Raw genomic sequence first — 22,141 nt, 5'->3', positions numbered from 1 at the left:
TCCTCCACTAATGTACAAAAGCAACAGTTTTGTAATATACAGAGCCTTCAAGAGTAGCCTGGCACACAGAGGTTAAATTATTTTATCCATGGTCACAGAACTGGTTTGTCAGAAGCAAGACATGAAGCCAGGCCTTCCTGACTCAAAGGCTAGCTAGTCTTCTATTCACACTAAACCACAATGATACTTAATTGTTTGTTGTTATATTTTTTAAAAAAGGGGGGAGGGGGGGCGTGAAGCTAACTGTAAAATATTAATTTAAAACAAAATTAGAGTATTTAGTTTATAAAAATTATGTTTAAGAAGAAAAGGTAACACCAGAAAACCTAGATTTATTCTAGAAAATTAAGAATAGATATAAATATTAACTTATCACTTTGGCAGATTCAGATACCACTGGGTAGTATATAGAACAGCTCCCAAAAGCATATATTGGCTAAGCAATATACTGGACACTAACTTTCTGATGTCTAAGTAATTCTGACCACCACATCAATCAATCAATAAGTATTTAAATGCCTGTATGTATGTATGTATGAATGTATATTTCCAGGGATAGTGTTAATTTATTTTGTTTTAATCTAAAAAGTTAAACCAAACTCATGCCAAATGTAATACTTTTCTATGAAACAGTGGATAACAAAGTCTCAGTGCACTTTTGGGCTACATTCTTTGAGATCAGTCATCTTTAATAAGTTATGGTATTTCCCTAATTCAATAGCTATTTACTAATCACTTGTCATATTCAAACAAAATACTATGTAGAAGTTGGGAATAAAGCAAAAGACTTAATCTCTGCCCTTGTGGAATTTATTATCTAAGGAGCTATCACATGTTTCTCAAGCACAGTATGTATATATACCTTCAAAGAATTTCTCTTATTCACAATAGATAAATTAAACATTTGCTTGCCAGTTGATTTTCTTGCCCATGTGAGCAAATCTAGGGGCAGCATGGCACAAGGGGATACAATACTGGCCTTTGGGTCAGGAAGACCAGTATTTAAATAACACTTGGCACTTACGTGTCAACCAAGTTGGAGCCTCAAGTAACTAACTCTTATTAAATTAAAGATAATTTGCATCTTATCAATGTAGGAACACTCTACCTAGAAATCACAGATACTTGATCTCCTGGACTAATCCACAGGATAATTAGCCACAAAACTTTCTGTGGTGTCAAATTATGGATAACAATGTCCTTAAAGAACACAAGCCTTGGAGTCAGAAGTCAGAGCTGAACTCTGCAATATATTACCTAAGTGATCAAAGGCAAACCACTTCACTGGTCCTCAGTTTCCTCATTCATAAAAATAAGCCAGCATAGGAGTGAGGAGTGTGGAACATAAAGTCTAATACCTTTTGTAAAAAATATATTTTTATAGATGTATTTCAATTGATTTCCTTTGTAATCCTACATATTTTAAGCACTTCAGTATTTTATGCTAAGATGTATGTAGGCTTCACCAGATAGCCAAAGGAATCCATGACAAGAAAGGGCAAGATTCTTTGCTCTAAGAATTCCTTTGACTCAAATTTCTATGAAAAAATACGGAAACTCTAGATTAAGGCAAAATTTGGCAGACTAGCAACTGCTAAATAAATCCATAAATTAAATTTAACTCACAAACTTAGTGTCTATGTATACCTTACAAAGGATCGGGAGGTTTTCCAGTCCAACCCCTCATTTTACAACTGATAAATCAGAGAGAGGAAAGGACTGGCTCAACATCACTTGATCAGTAAGTGGCAAGCAAGGCAGCTATTTAAATTCAAATCTCTTCACTTCAAATACAATGTTCTGTGATATTTAAAGATAGCAATATTGTCCATTTCACAAATACACTAAGAGACTGATAACTAGCTGTTCAGAAAGACACATGCAAGAGTTACAGACTATCTCAATTGAAAGGAAACTAAAAATAATCTTCTACTCCAAACAATACAGCTTCCTGAATCCCTTCTATAACACTCCAAAGTGATTAATAAAAGGGAGTTCACTACTGTACCAGGTTGTCATTTTTATAGAATTGGGAACTGTTGGGGAATTTCTGCCTATGAAGAACAGAACACTTTCTCTACAACTTCAAATGGACTCAATGAGCTTAATTAATGAAGCACCTACTATGGGTCTGGCACTAGGAAGAAAACAGTCCCTGCCCTCAAGATTCTTTATTTTCTCTCAAAGGGAAAGAACATGCATATTCAATATAGATATATATTGACAAGTAGATACAAAAATGGGTACAAAATAAATAAATACAAAAGAATTCCAGGGACATTAGGAACCATAAACTTAAAGAATCGGGAAAGACCTCTTATAAGAAGTGGCATTCTGAGCCTTGAAGGGAACTAAGGGTGGTTTCAAGAGGCAGAGGTGAAGAGAGCATTCAGGATATGGAGGACAATGTTTAAAGGCCTTGAGAAGGGAGAAAGAAAATAAGACAGTTTGACTGGACTGAGGGTGATGAAGTGATATGTAATCAGCAGGATAGAGTTAGTTTGTGAATGGCTTTGAATGCTGAACAGAGCAGTTTGTTTTTTATCTCCTAGGCAATAAGTAGCCAAATAAACTTCATAAGCAGTGGAGTGGCATTGTTGGACTTGAAGAACATCAAATTGGCAACTAAGGGTTTGAATTCAGGGATACAAATTAGGAAGCTATTGCAATAGTCCACATAAGAGGTGATGAGGGACTAAATTAAAATGGTTCTGGTGTGTAAAAGTAAAGAAATGGACAGCTGTGACATATGTTGTGGAGATAGGACAGACAAGATGGGGTAAATGATTAGGATACAGGGAAAGAAGTAGGAGGGAAAGTAGAGTCAGTAAGCATGTTCAGTTTAAGATACCTGTGGGTGATCCAAGTAGGCATGTTCAGTTGAGAGTAAGAGATGAAGGTTGCATATAGATATATATAATAAAATGAGATAGAGCTGGGAGGTCAGAGGAGGGCTGAGATATACCCATACACATAAAGCCCCCATCATTCCTTTTTATGCCATCCAGGCCAAAGAGAACAAAGCTAATCCCTCCTTGAAAATAACTCTTCAAATATTTGAAGATAGCTACAAAGCTTCCCCATGTCATGTCTTCATTTCTCTAAGACAAAATATTCCTAGTTCTTTCAGTCTGTGCAGGTCAGGACATCCACAATCCCCTTTCCACCCTCTCTCACTAAGAGGACTTCATTGGGGCTTCACTTTATGTCTGCAATACTTTTTCTTTTGCTATTGTAATCTCTGAATAGCAGCTGGTAATTTATGTCATGAAAGTGATAGTTGCTTCCTGAGCTTTGGGATGGAGGGGTTAAATGGATATCAGGTTGATGGTTTTTTGGGGGGGATTCTTCAACTGTAATATTTGTTATGAGGAAAAGGTAATATAAATATGGGTGGTTCACCAAAAGCCTACTAGCAATCAAGAGGTTTTCTAATTGGCTAAGATTTAAGCTGGGTTTGCAGATGGACAAATGAACTTGATCCCAAGCAAGGCAAATCCCAAATTAGCAGGTGATAGTCTGGGTTGAGAGTTGCCAATTTCATTTTTGTAGTATTGAAGCCAAGCTGGAGCCCAGGAACAACAGATAAACAGAATAATCTGGACGTTTTCAGTAAGAACCAGATTAAGCATTTACACAAATTTGATATTACCTGTAATCCGGGTCTTGTTATTTCTGTATACAACTTTCCTTCCTTGTGAATAAACTAAAAATTTTACTTAGGGCCTGGAGTTCATGAGATCAGGGTTGGGGTGGGGGAGGGGAAGTAGGTCCTGGACCAGCACAACAAGAAACATATGTAGCCTGAGCAGAACATTGAATTGTAATTCAAGGCTCAGTTTCATCAGATCTCACACTAAACTATATAGTCAGAGAAACAAAAAAAAGGTCAGAGTTCTGCCGGGAGCTAAGGAGTAGAAATCAGTAATGTTTACAAATCAGCAAAGAATGCCTTGAGGTTGAATAAAAGGTCTCCAGAACCAGGAGCAGAAAGGAAATGTTGATATAAAGCACCTCAGTCAGCAAGGCCTAAGGCTCAGTGATGGATCTTTTACAGTTTAAAATTACCAACAGCTAAAGTACTTACACATAAAGAATAGTCAAATCGATTTTCATAAACTTGAAAAGTAACTTCAAGATCAAGAATATTACAACCTTGAATTTATACTGACATTCTTTTTGAGACAAAGAATTTTTTCAGACACCCCATTAATACTCAGTGACATACTTATAAAGGTTGACAAAAGGCTAGCATCATCAGCCCTATTTTACAAATGAGACACTAAAGGTAGAGAGAAGTTAAATGATTTCTCCAGCATCACACAGTGAAGCAAAAAGGAAAAAAAAAACCTAGATCCCAGTTCTCCTGAGAAATCAATGAATACATATGAAACAACCATATTCAAAAGTCCAAAAACAAAACAAAACAAAAAAACAACACTATATACAATGGCAGGTTTACAAAATATATATTTGAAGAACTTAAAAGAAATGTTTTCATCAAGGAATAATACCTTACATTCACTTAATATTTTCTAGTCACAAGAGCTTAAACAAGTTATTATATAGAGAAGAAGCAGTATGGGGTAGTGGAAAGAGGACAATTAAAAGAAACTGGGTTCAAACCTGAGCACTGCCACTTGATACCTTTGTGATCATGAGCAAATTTCTTTACTTATCTGAATTTCAGTTTCCTCATCTAAAAAATGAGATTAGGTCAGATGACCTTTAAGATCCCTTCCAGGTCTAAATTTATGACATGACAGTCCCTATGTATGAAGCTGTCACTAGGGGTATTCTATAAATTATAAAAGAAATAATAAAAGTTATTTATTTCTAAATATCCAATAGATGTAGTGTGGTATAGTGGAAAGGTTACTAACATTATTAGTTGAGACATAAGGATTTGGGTCCAGCTCTGCAAATAATAAGATGTGTAAAGTTAGATAACCAATCACCCAACAAGCATTAATTGCCTATTATGTGCTAGGCAATCAAGATATAAAGGGGGGAAAAAAAAGAGACTCTGCCTTCAAAGAAATTCGAATTCTATCAAGGTCTAGTCTGAATTTCACTTCCCTTAGTCTGTTTTTTCTTTTGTAAAATGGGGTAGTAGAATTAATTCAAATGTACCTTTTAGCTCTAAAATATACTAGCTGTCTTATTAATAGCCTTGTGATGCATGGGAACACTCACATTTTATAGGCAAAAGTTTACCTAAGACCAGTCAATATAAAAGGGTAAGACATTTGTTTCCTAACTCAAATCTAGTTCCCTTTCTACCTTATTGTAATACTAACTGCTTTTATAATACCAAAAAATAACTCCATTTCACCTGCAAATGAAAGAGGATATTTCCTCCAGTGTTTTCTCTTACCCTATTCTTTCACCCAAAAGTAATATGAGACTATGAAACTTCCATCTCCTGTAGCTTAAAAGCATCTGTTGCTATAGATGAATATATGTACATACCTATGTATATACATATGCCAATACATACACCTGTACTGTTACACTAAGGACCACGACTAACATTTTTTTTAAACTTTAAAAAAGATTATGCAACATTATTGCAAATTAATTGAAGAGAAAATGTAACACAAGAATAAGTTATCCAAGTTTCACATGCAGATCATAAATATCTACCTGAAAGCTTAACAATTAGCCAGGAAATATCATGAGACTATCATGACATTTTGGCTAAAGAAAAATTTCATGGTTCTGGATAACACAAAAATGTACATTTATAACCATAATCCACTTTAGTAGATTATTTAATCATCTGGCTATTAAAAGAAATCTAATCTTTCCATAAAAGCTTCCTAGTAATTTAAATATCTTGCATAATTCATACCATACCTACATATACAACTCCTAGTAATATGCATTTATTTCAGCAAAAGCCAACTATATTGTTATCTACAGTTCTGACTTTAGATAAGAAAAAAAAAAGTAACTTCTCTGAATAACAGAAAAAGTATGATACCTGCCAAGTTGAAAGACTGTGTGGCATTTAGTGGACAGAGTAGTGAATTTGAAATCAGAGGACCTGGATTTAAATTCCGACACTCTACTGGCTACCTGATGAATAAACTTGGGACAAGGCAATTAATTAACTTTTCTAAGCCTGTTTCCTCATCTCTAAAATGAAAGAGCTGAGAGTCAGGTTAGTACCGTGGGAAGAGCACAGGTTTTGGCCTCAAAAGAAACTGGGTTCAAACTTGACAAGTCATAACTTTTGCCAGCTTGTTTTCTCATCTGTCAAAGGAGGAAGGATTGGACTAGATGGCCTTTAAAGTGTCTTCCACCTCTAAATCTGAGAGATACTCTAATCACTAAGGCTCCTTGCCAATTTTAAATACTATGCTACAATAACTCAAAAATAAACTGAAACAATGAATTCAACTAATTATGTTTAACTAAACCTAATAATTAAATTATAACTAATGAAAATCGAAGGCAAGATTCCTAGAATCGTAATCATTCAAATAAGATATACTGAAAAAATTGGGGGGAGGGGGTACTGTTAACAGATTTAAGAAACTTTAAAACATTCTCCAAAAGTTTTATGATGGGGGGAGGGGTGGAGATTGGATATTTCAATCTAATGGAAAGAATAAAATTAGAAGACGTAGAAAAGGCGATCTGAATGCAGATAAAAGCATATGACTTTTCAACTGTTTACTTGGGTTTATATTTTGGGGGTTTGGTTTTATAAGATTACTCACAAAAATGAACAATATGGAAATGTTTTGCATGATAAAACATGTATAACCAGGGTCAAATGGTCTGCCAGCACCGGGAGGGGAAAGAGGGAGATAAGTTTGATCATATAACTTAGGAAAACTTGGGTGGAAATTTGTTATCACATGTAATTGATTTTTTTTTTAAAGCTCAAAATTGAAAAATAAAACCGAAAAAAAAACAAGAAAAGGCAAGTGATTATAATGGGGAAATCTGGAACCATTATACTTGTCATTATATAAAAGAAAAAAAATTTAAATCAACACATACATACAACCAAAAACGATGATCACAAAATCCTGCCTCATCCTGTTCCATTTCTCTTCTGCCAATATACAATAAAAACTAGCTGTGAGGGAAACCTGCCCAAAATATTTCAAATAGGAAACTGAAGCCGCTGCTTAAAACTGTGCAGACTTTGCAATAAGAATTGGCCTCTTTACCCTGTACAGCATCTCAAAACACACCAATACCCACCACTACCATCCCCCCACGGGAGAAGAAATCAAACTAACAAAATACAGACTATCGCATTCCTTCTCCTTTTCATATTGTCCTCCGAATATAACTAATCGGACAAATAAATTTTGCTACTTTAATATTCCCTACCTGGGCCACTTCTAACTATTTTTGTTTATAAGACATTCCATACGCTCAGCTAGATTCTCTCACAAGACTTTCAAATGTCCTATAATGTTATTTTCACTAGGTAGTCATCGATCTGAATCTTGTAGGGTTTTTTTTTTAAACTTGCTGTTCGTCCTCTACTTCTCACCCTCCACCTTTACACACCAAAATTAAAAATGTCACGCTGGACTGAAATGGACTTCCTCAGGAGTGTAGCAGTCCCACCCCAAGAAACAAAAGTAACAAGTTAGTCTGTAATATCCCTCCTCTTCCTCCGGACTACAAGAAAATAAAACGCCCAACACAGGTGCTCCTGGATCCTGTCCTCAGCAACCCTCACTTACCCAGAGCTACTTACTTGCACTCTGCCCAAAGTCCTCTTTTGAGTTTGAGAAGATGGCAAAGATGGCCCACAAACTTTCTCTTTTCTTTGGGACAGGACCAAATTCCCAGAGATAAAAAACTTCAAATCCTCATTTCCCCCATGGTGAGACTTAAGATCCCTCTCCACAGTACTTCCTCCCTCCACTTGGGGTAGGGGTTAAAAGAGGGTGCAATATACCATCCCACACCAAACAAATAAAACAGACCCCGGCTTGGACTCCCCGCACCACCACCACCACCACCACCACCACCACCACCACCACCACCACCAACCCCCGCCAACCAATTCTCAACCCTGGGCAAAGATATCTTTCTAACCTTGCTCCCTCCTTCCCCAAGGAAGGTCTTGATATTACCCCCCCCCAAATAAAACAGACCATCTACAAACCTCTTTTTCTGTCCTTTCCGTACCCCTAGGGGGAAAAGCATCCCCTGACCAATCCTTCCTCATCCCACCTCTTAGGAGTGTCTACCTCCCCCCACCTCCAACGAAACAGACCCCTACTCACCTCCTCTCCTGACCCACTTCCAGGCACCCCTCGTTGGAGGCAAGACCCCCCCCTCCATCCTTGCTGTTTCCTCCTCTGGTGGGGGAGGGGTCTCTTCCCCCCTCCCCCCCAAACAAACAAAACAGAACCTCGCCAAGCCCAGGCCCCCCTTCCGCAGGGGCCTCCTTCTCCCCCTCCCCCACTGGCCCCCAACGCCCACGTCGGCCCTGACCTCCGGCGCCCGTCCCGGCCCCGGCCCCGGCCCCGGCGGCCCGGGGACACTCACATCGGCTCCAGTAACTTGGCCAGCCACGACTTGAGGGCATCCACATCCTCTATGAGCATGGTGCAGGGCGGGAGGTCTCTACCACTCCTCCCTCCCCGACCCCCACCCGTCCGCGGGCCTCCGCGCTGCCGCGCCCCCCCACCCTACACGCCCCCTTCACTGCTCCCCGGCCCGCCGGCCACCGGGCATCTCCAGAGGCTCCAACCTACACCCCCCGGCCAGGGCCTAACAGGAACTAACCTAAGAGCCCCGCACACAACCTAGCCCGACTGCGCAGGCGGGCGGGAGGTAGCGCCCGAGCAACATCGGCCTGAACCAATAGGAGGGAGAGGGCCGTGCGGACAAAGCCAATGGCAAGCGTCGGCTCTCTCCCCTCCCCTACCTCGGCAGGCCGGGCCCGGTTCAGAAGGGGATGCAGCAAGTTAGGTGGAGGGAACACGTGAACTCCTGGTGCAACATGGTATCTTGGAGAAGGTGGGTGGTGTGGCTCTTAAAGGGACCGAGGCGCCTTTTTTTGGAGCATGCTGCCGGCCCTTAGCGGCCAACGTCTAGAGCGAACTGAGCCTAAGGGGAATCCAGTCGTGGAACTGCACGCTCGGATTCTTCCTCTCTATGTCCTGGAAACACATACCCCTGACCTGAAATGACTCAGCTGATGTAAATCGGTAATAGTGTATGCAACACGCTCCCGGTCACATTCCCACCCGAAAACTCGGGATGCAAAATTTTACTTTTTTTTGCACACACCCACTTTTTACACTTACACATGCTTTCTATTTTCTCCTCATGCAATCAAAGTGCACACTGGCACATTCAAATAATTACCGACTGTCCAAAAACGGATCTGATTTAAAATTCTTAAAAAAGGAAGATTACTCAGTATAGTGAAGAATTCAAGATTTTAAATCAAAGACCCAAGTACCTATTTCTGGCTCTGCTGCTTTGCTACCTATGTGACCTATGCATAAGTCACTTCTGGGCCTCGGTTTCTAGTTTCTAAACTATGATCTCAATTTCCCCAAGTTTAAATCTTTCACTCAGACAACACTGTGAGCAGAATGTCCTTAGACATATCCTAATAGCAATCTACTCCAGGGAGAATATCTAAAACCAAATATTGCTTACAGAGAGAATCTTCAAAAAAGACTAAGAAAATGAAAGGAAGCAATTGAGCAGCTAGGTTTGTACTAGGCTCACAATTCACTTTTTTTTTTTAATTTTTACCTTCCATCTTAGAATCAATACTATGTATTGGTTCCAAGGCAGAAGAGCTATAAGGGCTAAGTAATGGGGAGTTAAGTGACTTGCCCTGGGTCACAAAGCTAGGAAGTTGTCTGAGGTCAAATTTGAACCCAGGACCTCCTGTCTCTAGGCCTGGCTCTCAATCCAGAGTCACCCAGCTGTCCCCACACAATTCACTTTGAGGTGTCAGAGTCCTCATTTGGATAATTTGTAAACTTGATGAGGGGTGAGGATCATGCATACATTTAGCATATATATGTATATTTATATATTAAATGTATACACATACCTATATACACATACACACAGAGCTTAAAGCACTGAGACAAGTCCCATAAGGCAGCTGGAAATCAGTTTTCAGTTTCATTCTTTAAATTGGATTTTATTGATTGAATTGAGCTAGCCAAGAAGTATTTTGAGAATTTTAACTACTTAGGTACTTCCATTGTTATCATTACCAATGGTCTTTGAGACACAAGAAATTTCTTTCCTTTTCCTTTCATTATGCCTATTAGGTACTGTATATTTCCATTAATACATAGCTCAGGAATATTTAACAATCCCTCAGGATAATAGGTGTTCTAACCATTGTTTAACCTTAATAGCAGCATTTTCCTTTTTATCCATATCTTGGTCTTCTAGTTCTAGTAATTAATTTACATTTGTTTTAACATCTGAATGAAATAATGAGTTGATATCAACATAATTTCTATTGTCCATTTCCCTAAAAAATTCTATTTTAAATAAAACGCTAAATTGTCTTAATTGTATGCCATATCTTTTTCATAGTATTCTATTTAGTATAAATTCTCATCTTATCTCTGAAAAAAAATGTTAATTGAACTGGCTTACAAAAATATACTCTGATTATACCTCACCACAATGTTTATTTCTCCTTTCTTCCTTTTATCTTTCAATTCATTCAGTTTGAGGAACTCTTATTGAGTACCTACTGTCTATAAGACCTTGTACTGGACCTAGGAGATATATAAAGAGAGTCTATGTTCTCATGGATTTTGTAATTTAGTTGGACAGATAAATCAGGAAGATAAATAAGGACAATTTAAACTATGATAAGTACATAGGAAAGCAAAATGGTGACAGAAAATTCAGGTAACAGAGATGTCTTCTGTCAAGGAGTAGAGAAAAAGACATTTTCATTTAGCCATTTTTTCTTCCTTTTTCTCGTCCATCTCCTTTTCAGCAAGTTACTATGGAATAATAGAAACTGGCTTTCCACATAGCCAACAAAATAATTTTCTAATTAAAGATTTAAACACGTCACCTCTTGATATATCTACATTGGCTCCCTATTGCTGCCACAATCATAGGATTTGGGGGTCACAAAATTAGAGCTAGAATTGATTTTGGAGATCAACTAGTCCAACTTTCATTTTACACATCAGGAAATTTAGAGACAGAGAGGTAGTAGCTTGTCCATCATCAAATATACACTTTTCTGTTTGGCATTTAAAGTTATTCCAGTATTCTTACACATTGTATTCTGAAATATACTCTATCATCCTGATACTGGCCTACACAATGCTCCATCTTATACTTGCTGTCCTCTATTCCTAAAAAGCACTCTAATCTCACCTCCAAATTCAAATCCTAGGCTTTCTTCATGACACCAGCTTGAACGCTACTTTACAAATGAAGTTGCACCTTATTCCTCCAAGTGTTAGTGTTCTTCCTAGCCTAACCACCTTATATTATATATATGTATATACATATATAAATACATATGTGTGTATATACTTATCTAAACTTTAGGAAGTGCTGCTGGGCCATGGGGGCTGGAATACTGTGCCAAATTAGAATTTTAAGCCCAGGTTTGGACTAGATTCAGTTTGGGAAAGCCTGGCCTTTGAAGAGCAAAGCATTCTCTGCCCTCTTCTGCCTGTTCAAAAGTCTATTCCAGGGATTTGGGCTTCAGGGAAATTTTTGTGTATTGCTTAGGTCAGACATTCTTAACTTTTTCATATCATGGCAGTTTTTGACAGTTTGGTGATGCCCATGGACCCCATCTCTGAATGTTTTTAAGTAAAACACACAGGATTACAAAAGAAATGAAATATATTGGAAAAGTATTATCTATCTTTCTATCTATATACTATCTAAAAGTTGATGGACCCCAGGATGAGAATCTTCATGTCCAGGGTTTCCCCAAAAGAAGGAGTAGAAAGATACTCAATTTACAATGTAAGTCAGATATAGGAGAGATATTTTATTCCATCAAACAAAAAAAGTATTAAGCATAAAAGACTCACAACTTGCTTTAACAGAACAAATGAAAACAGCATTCATCAACTTAAATTATAACTATTGTTACAAATAGATGGGAGGGGACAAACTAGGTGGCTCAATGGTCTAGAAATAGGAGGTCCTAGGTTCAAATGTGACCTCAGATATTTCCTGGGCAAGTCACTTAACTCCCATACAGTTCCTTTGCCTTGGAACAATACAAGGTATTGATTCTAAGATGGAAGGTAAGGGTTTAAACAAATAGATGGGAGTTAGTACTTAAATCTCATCAAAACATAAAAAGGGGTATGTACTGAGAATTAATTATTTTTTATTTTACCATGATTATCTTCTGTCCTAACAACTCTTAGTACTTATCTGATGCTTTTGTAAAATTACCATGCTTAGGTTTTCTTGGTGGCCTCTCCCAAGTAGATGTTTACCCCCAAAACTAGACAACTCTAATACAATGGTACCCAGAGCTATTGAATTCACAAGGTCTCACCTAAACCTAAGAGAAGTATAGGTTGAAACCACTCCTATTTAGCTTTGATGTCTAAATTAGATGTGAACAAAACTGTGTTGGATGGGATCTTTACACTTTTTTTTTTTTATAAATCAAAGCTATTGTATGAGAGATTGAATAACAACCTAAGCAATTTGTATATATTTTTCAGATTTGGGGGGAGGATATTTTGAAAAGTTTTGCTAATTTTGTTCTCTTTTTCTTCTTTCCCTTGAAGAGATGCTTTATATTGGGATGGCTTTCTGAAAGGCAATGTAAAACCAGATGTATCAAGAAAAACTATATTCAGAAGAAAATACAGTTTCATGTGACACTTCTTACATGAGGCCTTCCTTGATTTCCCCCTAGTTATTAGGAGGGTCTTTCTCCCAAAATTACTTTGTATTAGTTTGCATGTTCTTTGTATTATAGAGGCAGTATTGTAGAGGCAGTACCTGTTGGGAAGACCTAGATTCAGGTCTTGTCTGTGATACATACTGACTGTGTGAGTTTAGGGTTAGGGTTAGGGTTAGTAAAGGCTCGGTCTCAACAGTGTTCCAGGCAACTTTCCAAGAACCTTTACTGAAAAAAGGAATTCCCTCATTGGGTATTTCTTAGTAATGAAATCACAATCTAAAAAAAAAAGAGAGAAAAGAAAAACAAATACTTTGTATTAATGTGTATATTTTTATTTATTTATTTACTTTTATGTGTGTATCTTATTGCTCATTAAAACATATGACCTCCAAGGAGAGGGGGCATTGTATTTTTGTCTTTGTGTCCTCCAAACATGGTACCAAATAACTGTTGCATTGAATAAAAGCATCTTGATTTTAATTGATTAGGCTTAAAGCAGGGCATGAAAGTCACATAATGCCAAGATAATAGAAAAGGAATTGCCTTCTTTTACAGGAGTGAAAACCATATCTTAGGTTTACATTTTTGCTGCAAGTCTCAGTTTCAAAACACACTTAAGAGGAAAAATGTCAGAAATGAATTGCAGAGAGGTTTGTGACCTATACAAAGTCAACAAAGTTGGGTTAAGTTCAATTCAGCAAACAATCAATGTTGGTACTATGCTACATGGTAGGATATAAATTCATTTCAAAAATAAAAGATGCTACTGTTCCTACTCTTGAGGAATTTAGACAATCTAGGATGGGTGGAACTATGGTGTATCACATGCACTGTTGGAGTTAGATTCAGAGAACCTGGGTTCAAATTCCAGTTCTACTGTTCATTACCTATGTGTCCCTTAAATAAGTCACTAAATTTCACGGAGCTTCAGTTTCCTCATCTGTGAAATGATGGAGTTAGACTGGATAACTTCCAAGGTCTCATCCAGCTCTCAATTTAGGATAAACACAAAGAAGTATTGCACAAAATAGAATCCAATTCACTTAACATTGCTTCTCCACCTTGGATACAAAGAAACAGAACATGAGTTGAAGCTGTGAGATTGTTAATAGGAATTGTTTCTGCAGTAGTGGTGATGGAATACATAAAGCTAAACACAATCTCCTTGAGACGAAAAGTTTCCACTTTACATTCACATTTTAATTTGGGGTTAATGTAGTACACCCAATCTGTGACCATGGAAGTAGACTGGAAATGCACGACACTGAGTCATTTTTTTCTGTCTTCATCCTTAGACAATTTGCTCATTTCAAAGGGAAGCAATAAACAGGCCATACTAGTCCTTGCAGCCTCAGCTGCTGACCTAATAGCCAGGCATTTGAAGAAATTGAATTGCAAACCATGTGTTATATAATTGCCTTCCTCACTCACATGAAGAAGAGAACAAGTACCTTGGCTTTACTTAGCTAAAGAGAGTCCTAGAAATCCAAAGATTAATCCTTCTCTGACCTTTTTCTCTCGTTTTGAAGAAATTGTTCCTCTGACTGGTGTCTCCCTGTGCCTGACTACTATTTCAGAAAAAGCTCTAGCCATGCTTCACCTCTCTCCTCCACGGCCTCACCAACCCTCTTGTTCTGAAAGGATACCCTTTCCTCCCAATCTCAGTTCAGGAACCATGAACCATGATCAAATCAATTTTGCCATCATTCCTCCATGGGATATGTCAATAATCTGTTTCCCAATGTGGGCCCACTCACATTCCCCATAACTTGCCTCTTCCCTGGCCACTTACTTTCCTTTTTCTCCCCCATTAGAATGTAAACTCTTTAAGGGTAGGAACTATCATCCCTTTTTGTATTTGTATCCTTAGCTTTTGGCACTTGATAAGTGCTTAATAAATGTATTTTCATTCATTTGTAAGTCATATTAATTTACTTGGAGAAATAGGAGCTACAGAGATGGGGGAGAAAGAGAGGGAATTACTAGATATAGAGAAACTACACATTTAAGATAATTGCAAGATGATAATATTATATAATCCAGATCAAATTTCTTCCAGCTCCCCTGCTCTGGGAGGAGGGAGGGAAAGGAGGGAAGGAGACAATTTGGATCATATAACTTTGGAACATTTATGTGGAAATTTGTTATTACATGTAATTGGTAAAATAAAATATTTTTCTTTATAATAAAAAAGAGAATTGCAAGAACAGATATCAAGGAACATAGTATTTTAAATCATGAGCTGAAAGAGATCTTAGAAATCATCTAATTCAACCCATTTACAGAAGAGGCAATAGAGGTCTAGAGAAGCTAACCTCATTGGGAAAAAGTGACAAAAATAGGATTCAAAATTCTCTATTGCAGATCCAATGGCCTTTCCCCTGTATCCTGCTTACTTTTCCAGTCAGTAATTTAATTTTCCTGGTTTTAGGCCAACTCTATTACATGTGGCACATCAGGCAGACATTCAACTCACAATTCTTTCACCCAAACATTGGCTGAAATCAACTTTTTTCAAATTCAGAAATGGATCACTGGAGGAAATTAATTTGAAGGATTTTTCTTCTTTTGTGCACAAACTATCAATGAGGTTGCCATCTAATTTTCTTGGCATCTGCAAAGGAATTCACTCTACAGTCCTTCTTTGTCAGCATCCAGCTTCCTCTGGGGATAGATGGGGAGGGAATTGGAAATTTTCATATAGATATAGTAAAGAAAGAAATGAATAAATGACCTGGGTTTAGAGAGAAAACTCTTATTGCATTTAGTCATTTGTGTATAATTTATAGTCAACCCATGTTCCATGAAATATTAAAAAAAAATTTTAAAACCTTATCTCCCATCTTAGAATCAATATTAAGCATTAGTTCCAAGAATTAGACAATTGAGGTTAAATGACTTGCTCACGATCACATAGCTAGGAAGTATCCAAGATCAAATTTGAATTCTTGACCTTCCATCTCCAGATTTGGCTCCTTATCCAATGAACTACCCAGCTGTCCTTCAATGAAATAAATTAGAGTCTTTAGGATTTTCACATCAGGAAGCAAATACTTTAAATCCATTGGCTCTGACTTTTGCCATGGGACCAGATTTGTCTTCTGACTTCATTTAAAAAATTTGCTAAGCTTAAAAAAAAAATTGCTGCTTCTCTTGTTTGGAAGTTTTCTGTTTTCAAACTTGGATACCATGGGAGCTGTAATTTTTCCAGGTCTTTTACTGTTATTGGACTTATGCTTATATTATTATCTAACTACTGTTAGGTATAGGTACTACTCTAACCCCTGATGATTTGGAGGCTTTCTGTTTCCTTGTGCCATTGCAGCATCAAGAGATCTCTCTATGATTCCTATTGTCGACATGTAATCTAGAAACCCCAAACTTGTAGCCTAGTAAGATCTGATGAACCCCAAGTTTTAGGACTAGATTGTAACTTGGAGACCCCAAAGTTTGTACTTGTTCCCTGTTCCTGTGAGAATCCGCCTTGAATGGGAATCTCAGGCTAGCAGTTTCAGACTGAATAATGGGCCCTAAGTTAAGACAATCCCTGTCAAGTAGGGCCAAGCCCAAGCCAAGTGACTCTATCACAGTAGGGAGCATGTCAGTCTTGTAAGCTAAAGGTCCTGAGTTTGATTCTTAGAAGGACAGTGTGATAAAGTGGGAGAGGCTTCTGGAGACAAGAAGAATCACTTGGGTGGGGTTCATCAGATCTTAGGAGGCTACAAGTTTTGGGTTTCTAGATTCCATGTTGACACTCTCAACTCTGAAATTCTATGAAAATAAAGTTGGTAGAAAGGGAGATGTAAAGAATTTATAGTTGGGAACCAAATAATACATTCTTCATGTAGTGCCTGGGCAGCAATACTATACAAGAAATTGAAGCAGTAGTAATGACAGCAGGAATAGAATGTTTAGAAGACACAGGAATTGTTTTGATAGTTAAGGTGTCATATTTTCTCTGTGAAGCTATGACACAACAGGAAAGCTCTTTGGAATGCTAGAAGATTGAAGATCCAAGGCATGTGGATTGTGAATCTAGTTTTCAAATAGCTATTTATTATTTGTCTATGGGAGTGGTTTTGGTTTGAGGAATTAAAAATTTCAGTATTGTAGGATAAAAATAGATAATGAAGTGTCATTAAAAACTTGGATATCCTAGTAATGTGTCATAGTAGATGTCTAGTTGGGTACAAAAGACCAAGCATAAATAGCCTTCCCACTAATTAATAGAACTCCTTTCTCCTGGTCTTATAGTTTGGAAAAGGTCTAGCTTTTTCATTAACACAAAGACCATCCTTTTCTCAACTATTTCGAATACTATAGGAATTAGAACAAGAAGGTATCTTAGACATCATCTAGTTTAATCCCTTCAATTTTCATGAGGAAAAAGACTCAGAGAGAAGTGGTTTGCCCATGAGCCATCCTAATTTATCAATACTTTTCCCCCCACTGCTCTAATATCCTAAAGGAAAAATTTCAAAACTTGCTGGACAATTGTAGTAGTTGAACCTATGTGTTACCAGAAATACTTTTTACCCTACTTAGTGTGCATTATTGAGATTCTTGCTACTTTATTATTTAATTTTTAAAACCCTTACTTTCTGTCTTAGTATCAAATTTAAGATAGAAAGCAAGGGCTAGGCAATTTGGGTTAAGTGACTTACCCAGAGTCACGCAGCAAGGAAGTGTCTGAGGCCTTATTTAAACTCCAGACTTCCTGCCTCCCGCCTGGGTCAATTTCCACTGGGCTCTCTAGCTGTCCCAACTTTATTATTTTGAAAGCCTTTGTGTCATTTCAGAAGAGCTTAAGAACAATAGACTGCTAAGGTGCTAAATTGCCCCTGATACAACAAAAGTAGTGAATGGCATGCCTACCTTTGAAGGAGTTTGGAATCAAAAAAGAAAAGAGAGGACAAACATACAACAAAAACACCAACAAAAGGATATAAACAAGCTAAAGCTAATTATGATTTTAGAGACCTAAATATAGAAATGCTGATGGGCTATTGAATTCAATAATGACTGGTGAGGTCAGTCTGAAACAGAGTAAGGGAGGAAGTGTCTTTAAGTTGAATTTTGAATGGGAGTTAGATAACATAACCAAAGGGGAAAGCACATGGATGACATCATGATGGAGTACATGTATGACAACTGACAATTGCAAACAATGAGAAGACACTGATGTGTTTCCATCTGTGAATAAATGAATGAAAAAGTATTTAATGAGTGATTGTGTGCCTAGCACAGTGACATTTGAAGGAATACATTATTGATGATAACAATAACTAACATTTACATAATGGTTTAAGGTTTGAAATTATTTTTAAAATATGATCCCATTTTGACCTCCCTAAAACCTTAATCAAGAATCAATCAAGGGGACAGCTGGGTGGCTCAGTGGATTGAGAGCCAGGCCCAGAGATGGGAGGTCCTGGTTCAAAATTGGCCTCAGACACTTATTAGCTGTGTGACCCTGGGACAGTCACTTGACCCCCATTGCCTAGCCCTTACCATTCTTCTGTCTTAGAACCAATATACAGTATTGATTCCAAGATGGAAGGTAAGGGTTTTTTTTTTTTTTAAGAAGCAATCAAGTAGTCAATAAAATTTTATTAAATGCTTATTCTGGAGGCAGCTAGGGATCTCAGTGGATAGAACACTAGACCTAGAGTCTGGAGGACCTGGATTTAAATATGATCTCAGACACTTCCTTGTTCTGTGACCCTGGGCAAATTACTAAAAAATATTTGCCTAGCCCTAGCATTTCTGTCATCAAGAGTTGTTACTAAGTTGTTACAAAGACAGAAGGTGTTTTTAAGAAAAAAAATGGGTACCCTAGGTTAGGCACTATTTTGAGTGCTGGGGATACAGTATGGCAAAGAAAAACAATCCCTGCCCTTAAGGAGCTTACAATCTAATCAAGGAGTACAACATAAAAAAGAAAGCTGAAAAAGTGGGAGGGGAAAGGGGACCTTAATGGAGAGAATTCAGTGAAATCCAGAATTCCAAAATAAGAGCATCCAAAGAAGTCTAAAAGAAGTGTAGCTCCAGATGTCAACAGTTCCAAAAGAGTGTAGCCAAAGGAATCCAAAATGAGTATAGTTAAAAAGGAAATGAGGAGATATCAGAGGAGGAAGCATTATTATCTCAATTTGTCAGATGGGAAAACTGTGGCAAATGAGGTTAGGTGATTTGCCCAGGGTCTTACAGCTACGCATGTGAGGCCAGATCTGAGCTGAGGTTTTCCAGACTCTAAGCCCCTCACTCTATCAATTGCACCATTCCTTCAATTCATTAGCCATATTGCTTCTAGATGAAAGCTGGATCCCCCAATATCATTATGTTATTCTCTCAGGGATAAACACTGGATTTGGAGTAAGAAGACCTGAATCACAGTACTGGCACTTCCTGTGATTTTCAGCAAGCCATTTAATATTTCTGAGCCTAGATTTCTTCCTCTATAAAAGGAGTCAAAATTCCTATGGTATATATTTCACAGGCAGCTAGGTGGATTTGGAATGAGGAAGACCAGGGTTCAAATTTGGCCTCAGACATTTACAAGCAAGTCATTTAGCCCTGTTTGCCTGAAAAATGAACTGGAGAAAGAAATGGTAAACCACTCCAGTATCTTTGCCAAGAAAATCCCTAATGGGGTCATGAAGAGTCAGATATGACTCAAATGATTGAACAACAACCTATTTCACAAGGTTATTGTGAAGTCAAATGAGATATCTTTTGTAAAATACTTTCTGAAATACTGTATAAACACTACTTATTATTTAAGTCGGCTTGCTCCTTCAACTCCTCTGCTGGACTTTTTAAGGACCTACATGATCTCACCCCACCCTAAAAATTTGCCTTGTCACTAGGAAAGCTGATCTTTTTTCCAAAAAACACACTCATTCTCAGCTCTTCACTAATTCAGTTCCCTCCTTAAATTACTTATATAAACACGATTATTATTTTCTTACATAAAATTTACAGGTAGAAGAGACTTCAAGGATTCCTGTAGTGCAAAAAGCATGGAATTAAAATCCCATTTTTGCTCCCCGTATGCCCTTGAACGCCCTTTTTGGGACACAATTTCCAATGTCCATATTGGTTGGGGGTTGGACTAGATGATCTCCAAGGTCTCTTTCAGGTCTAAATATATGGTCCTAGGAATCTATTTATCATTTATTTATTAAGGAAAGGTTTTGGTTGTGAAGAGGGTGATAGTAGGACTAAATCTTGAAGTGGGCTATGTGGAATAAGGATAGAGAGCTAGCCTTGAACATCCGAGTTCCAATTTTTCCTTTGTCTACTAGCTGTGTGATCCTAGGAATTCAGGTTACCTTTGTTGCTTCATCTATAAAAGTAAGAAGGCACTATTTATCTTACCTACATCTCAGGACTATTGTGAGATTCAAGAGGGATTTTATATATATATATATATATATATATATATATGTATATATATATATATATATATATACATACACACATATAAACATTTTGCAGCTATTAAAGCACACTATGTAAATGCCAACTATTATTATAGTTGGCTTCAAATTCAATGCACTTCCTAGATAATGTAGGCTCAATATTTCATAAAATTTTATTGATGAAGATCTCCCAAGGCTGAATAATTCCAGGCTTTCAGAAACCCAAAGCCTGAAGATAGCAAAGTCTTGTGGTCTAAATCAGGGAATTATTGCAGGGCCTGAAAAAATTGATGTGACGCCTTAGTGCCTCAATTTCCTCATCTTTAAAATGGGGATTGTTGATAAATGGTTATAAAAAGTCCAAATATTAAGCCGATGAATAATAGTGAACATAATTATTTGTGGGAAGCGGTAAGCCATAATTGGCGTCCCTGCCTAAGGAGTAATAAAGACCACACTACTTTACAAGACACCGCCTCTCTTCCTTAGCGTGAAAAGGTTGAAGTGTGAGACGTCCTGCACGGCATCACGGGATTTGTAGTAGAAATTGTCCTCGCGAACCCTGTTGACGCTCCCTAACGCCGGTGTAGTTCGTGTCAGAGGCTGAGAGCCCATTTCCCTCTGGGAAGTGTAGTCAAATGGTTCCCAATGATCGCCTACTCCAGTTGGCTGAGAACTACAGTTCCCAGTGGGCTGGGTAGAGTGCCTTCTTTTAGGAGGCTGAACCTGGGGAACTGGGGTTTTTTTCTCAGTTACTGTAGGTCCTGTGTGTGATCGCCACGTGGGAGAGGTTGTCTGAGAAGAAGGCGGAGTGGGTGTTCTAGCCGATACTTCTCCGGAGGCTGCGTGGTGGCCAGCATTAGATTCACTGAAGTGTCCGGGACTGTGCGTGTGGCGCCATGACGGTGAGTCCGGTCCTTCCCCCGCCACCTCCCCCCCCCCCCCCCCCAGCCCGGTCCATCTCATCCTGTCCCAGCTCTGGATACTCTCAAGAGTCTCAGTCATGGTCGTGGCCACAAACTCGGCCTTGGTCTTCGCCCTTTCCCTGTGGTGGCTGCTTTGCTAGGGAGTGCCTAAGCCGTCTTACGAAGGCCTGGGTGCATTTACACCTCGGAAATCGGCAAATGTCCCCATTCCAAGCTTGATTTATTGGTTTGTTGCTTTCCTAAGACTTCCTGCGACTCTCTGTCTGTCTCTGCCTCTCTCCCTCCCTCTCCCATCTCTTCCCTCCCCTCCCCTCCCCTCCCTCAATTGAGGTTCTTGAGCTGACCTGGCATGTAGCAGGATCATTTAGCCAGCTCTTTTCTTTTTACAGGTGGGAAACCGACTCGTAGAAAAGGAAGCCTTTCAAAAATCACTCAATCACCAAACATTTATTAAGCTGTTGCTATTTGCTAAGCACTGGGCATGGTGCTCAAGTCTTATTCTCTGGCATAATCTGTATTCCTCTGTTTCCACACCATCTTCTACCCCCTCTTGGATCTCTTTCAAGCACTTTTAATATGTTGTGTATAACAATTATCCATTTCTGTTTCTTATCCTTCTAGGACCCTTTGAGCTCCTCCTGGGCAGGAGCTGTGTCTCCTCCAAAACCTTGTGTCTCCTTCAGCATCTAGCTTGTTCTGCAGGCAGGAGGCCATAATTTGTTGATTCTCCATAGACTAGGAAGAGATCTCTGGAAATCATAGGCCTGTTTCCCTTTATTTTTACCGAGGAGGAAAGTGAGTGTGAGATAGAGTAAGGAATTATTTAAAGTTTATTTAGGAAATAAGAGTAGCTGAGATTCAAATGCCATTTTCTGATTCAAGATCCATTTGGTTCTATTTCAGTCGTAGCCCAC

General features: G+C 38.3%; 2 protein-coding genes across 5 annotated transcripts in view; one reads left to right on the top strand and one right to left on the bottom strand.

The window, feature by feature from the left end:
- The window catches only part of RBM27 (RNA binding motif protein 27), a 74,353-nt gene extending 65,539 nt beyond the window's left edge, over positions 1–8,814 (bottom strand). For all 4 annotated transcript variants that reach the window (XM_007473833.2, XM_007473835.2, XM_007473834.2 and 1 more), the window contains exon 1: positions 8,530–8,814. In XM_007473833.2, the coding sequence (XP_007473895.1) occupies positions 8,530–8,588 (59 nt within the window). In that variant the 5' untranslated portion in view covers positions 8,589–8,814. The remainder of the gene's footprint in view (positions 1–8,529) is intronic.
- A 12,156-nt stretch (positions 8,815–20,970) lies between these two features.
- The window catches only part of LARS1 (leucyl-tRNA synthetase 1), a 72,251-nt gene continuing 71,080 nt past the window's right edge, over positions 20,971–22,141 (top strand). Inside the window, exon 1 of the mRNA XM_056811439.1 lies at positions 20,971–21,206. Within this exon, the coding sequence (XP_056667417.1) occupies positions 21,201–21,206 (6 nt within the window). The 5' untranslated portion in view covers positions 20,971–21,200. The remainder of the gene's footprint in view (positions 21,207–22,141) is intronic.

This window comes from Monodelphis domestica, chromosome 1 (genome assembly GCF_027887165.1).
Source record: "Monodelphis domestica isolate mMonDom1 chromosome 1, mMonDom1.pri, whole genome shotgun sequence".
Lineage (NCBI taxonomy): Eukaryota > Metazoa > Chordata > Mammalia > Didelphimorphia > Didelphidae > Monodelphis > Monodelphis domestica.
The sequence above is the reverse complement of the archived record's forward strand: the minus strand, read 5'-3'. Positions and strand labels throughout refer to the sequence as shown.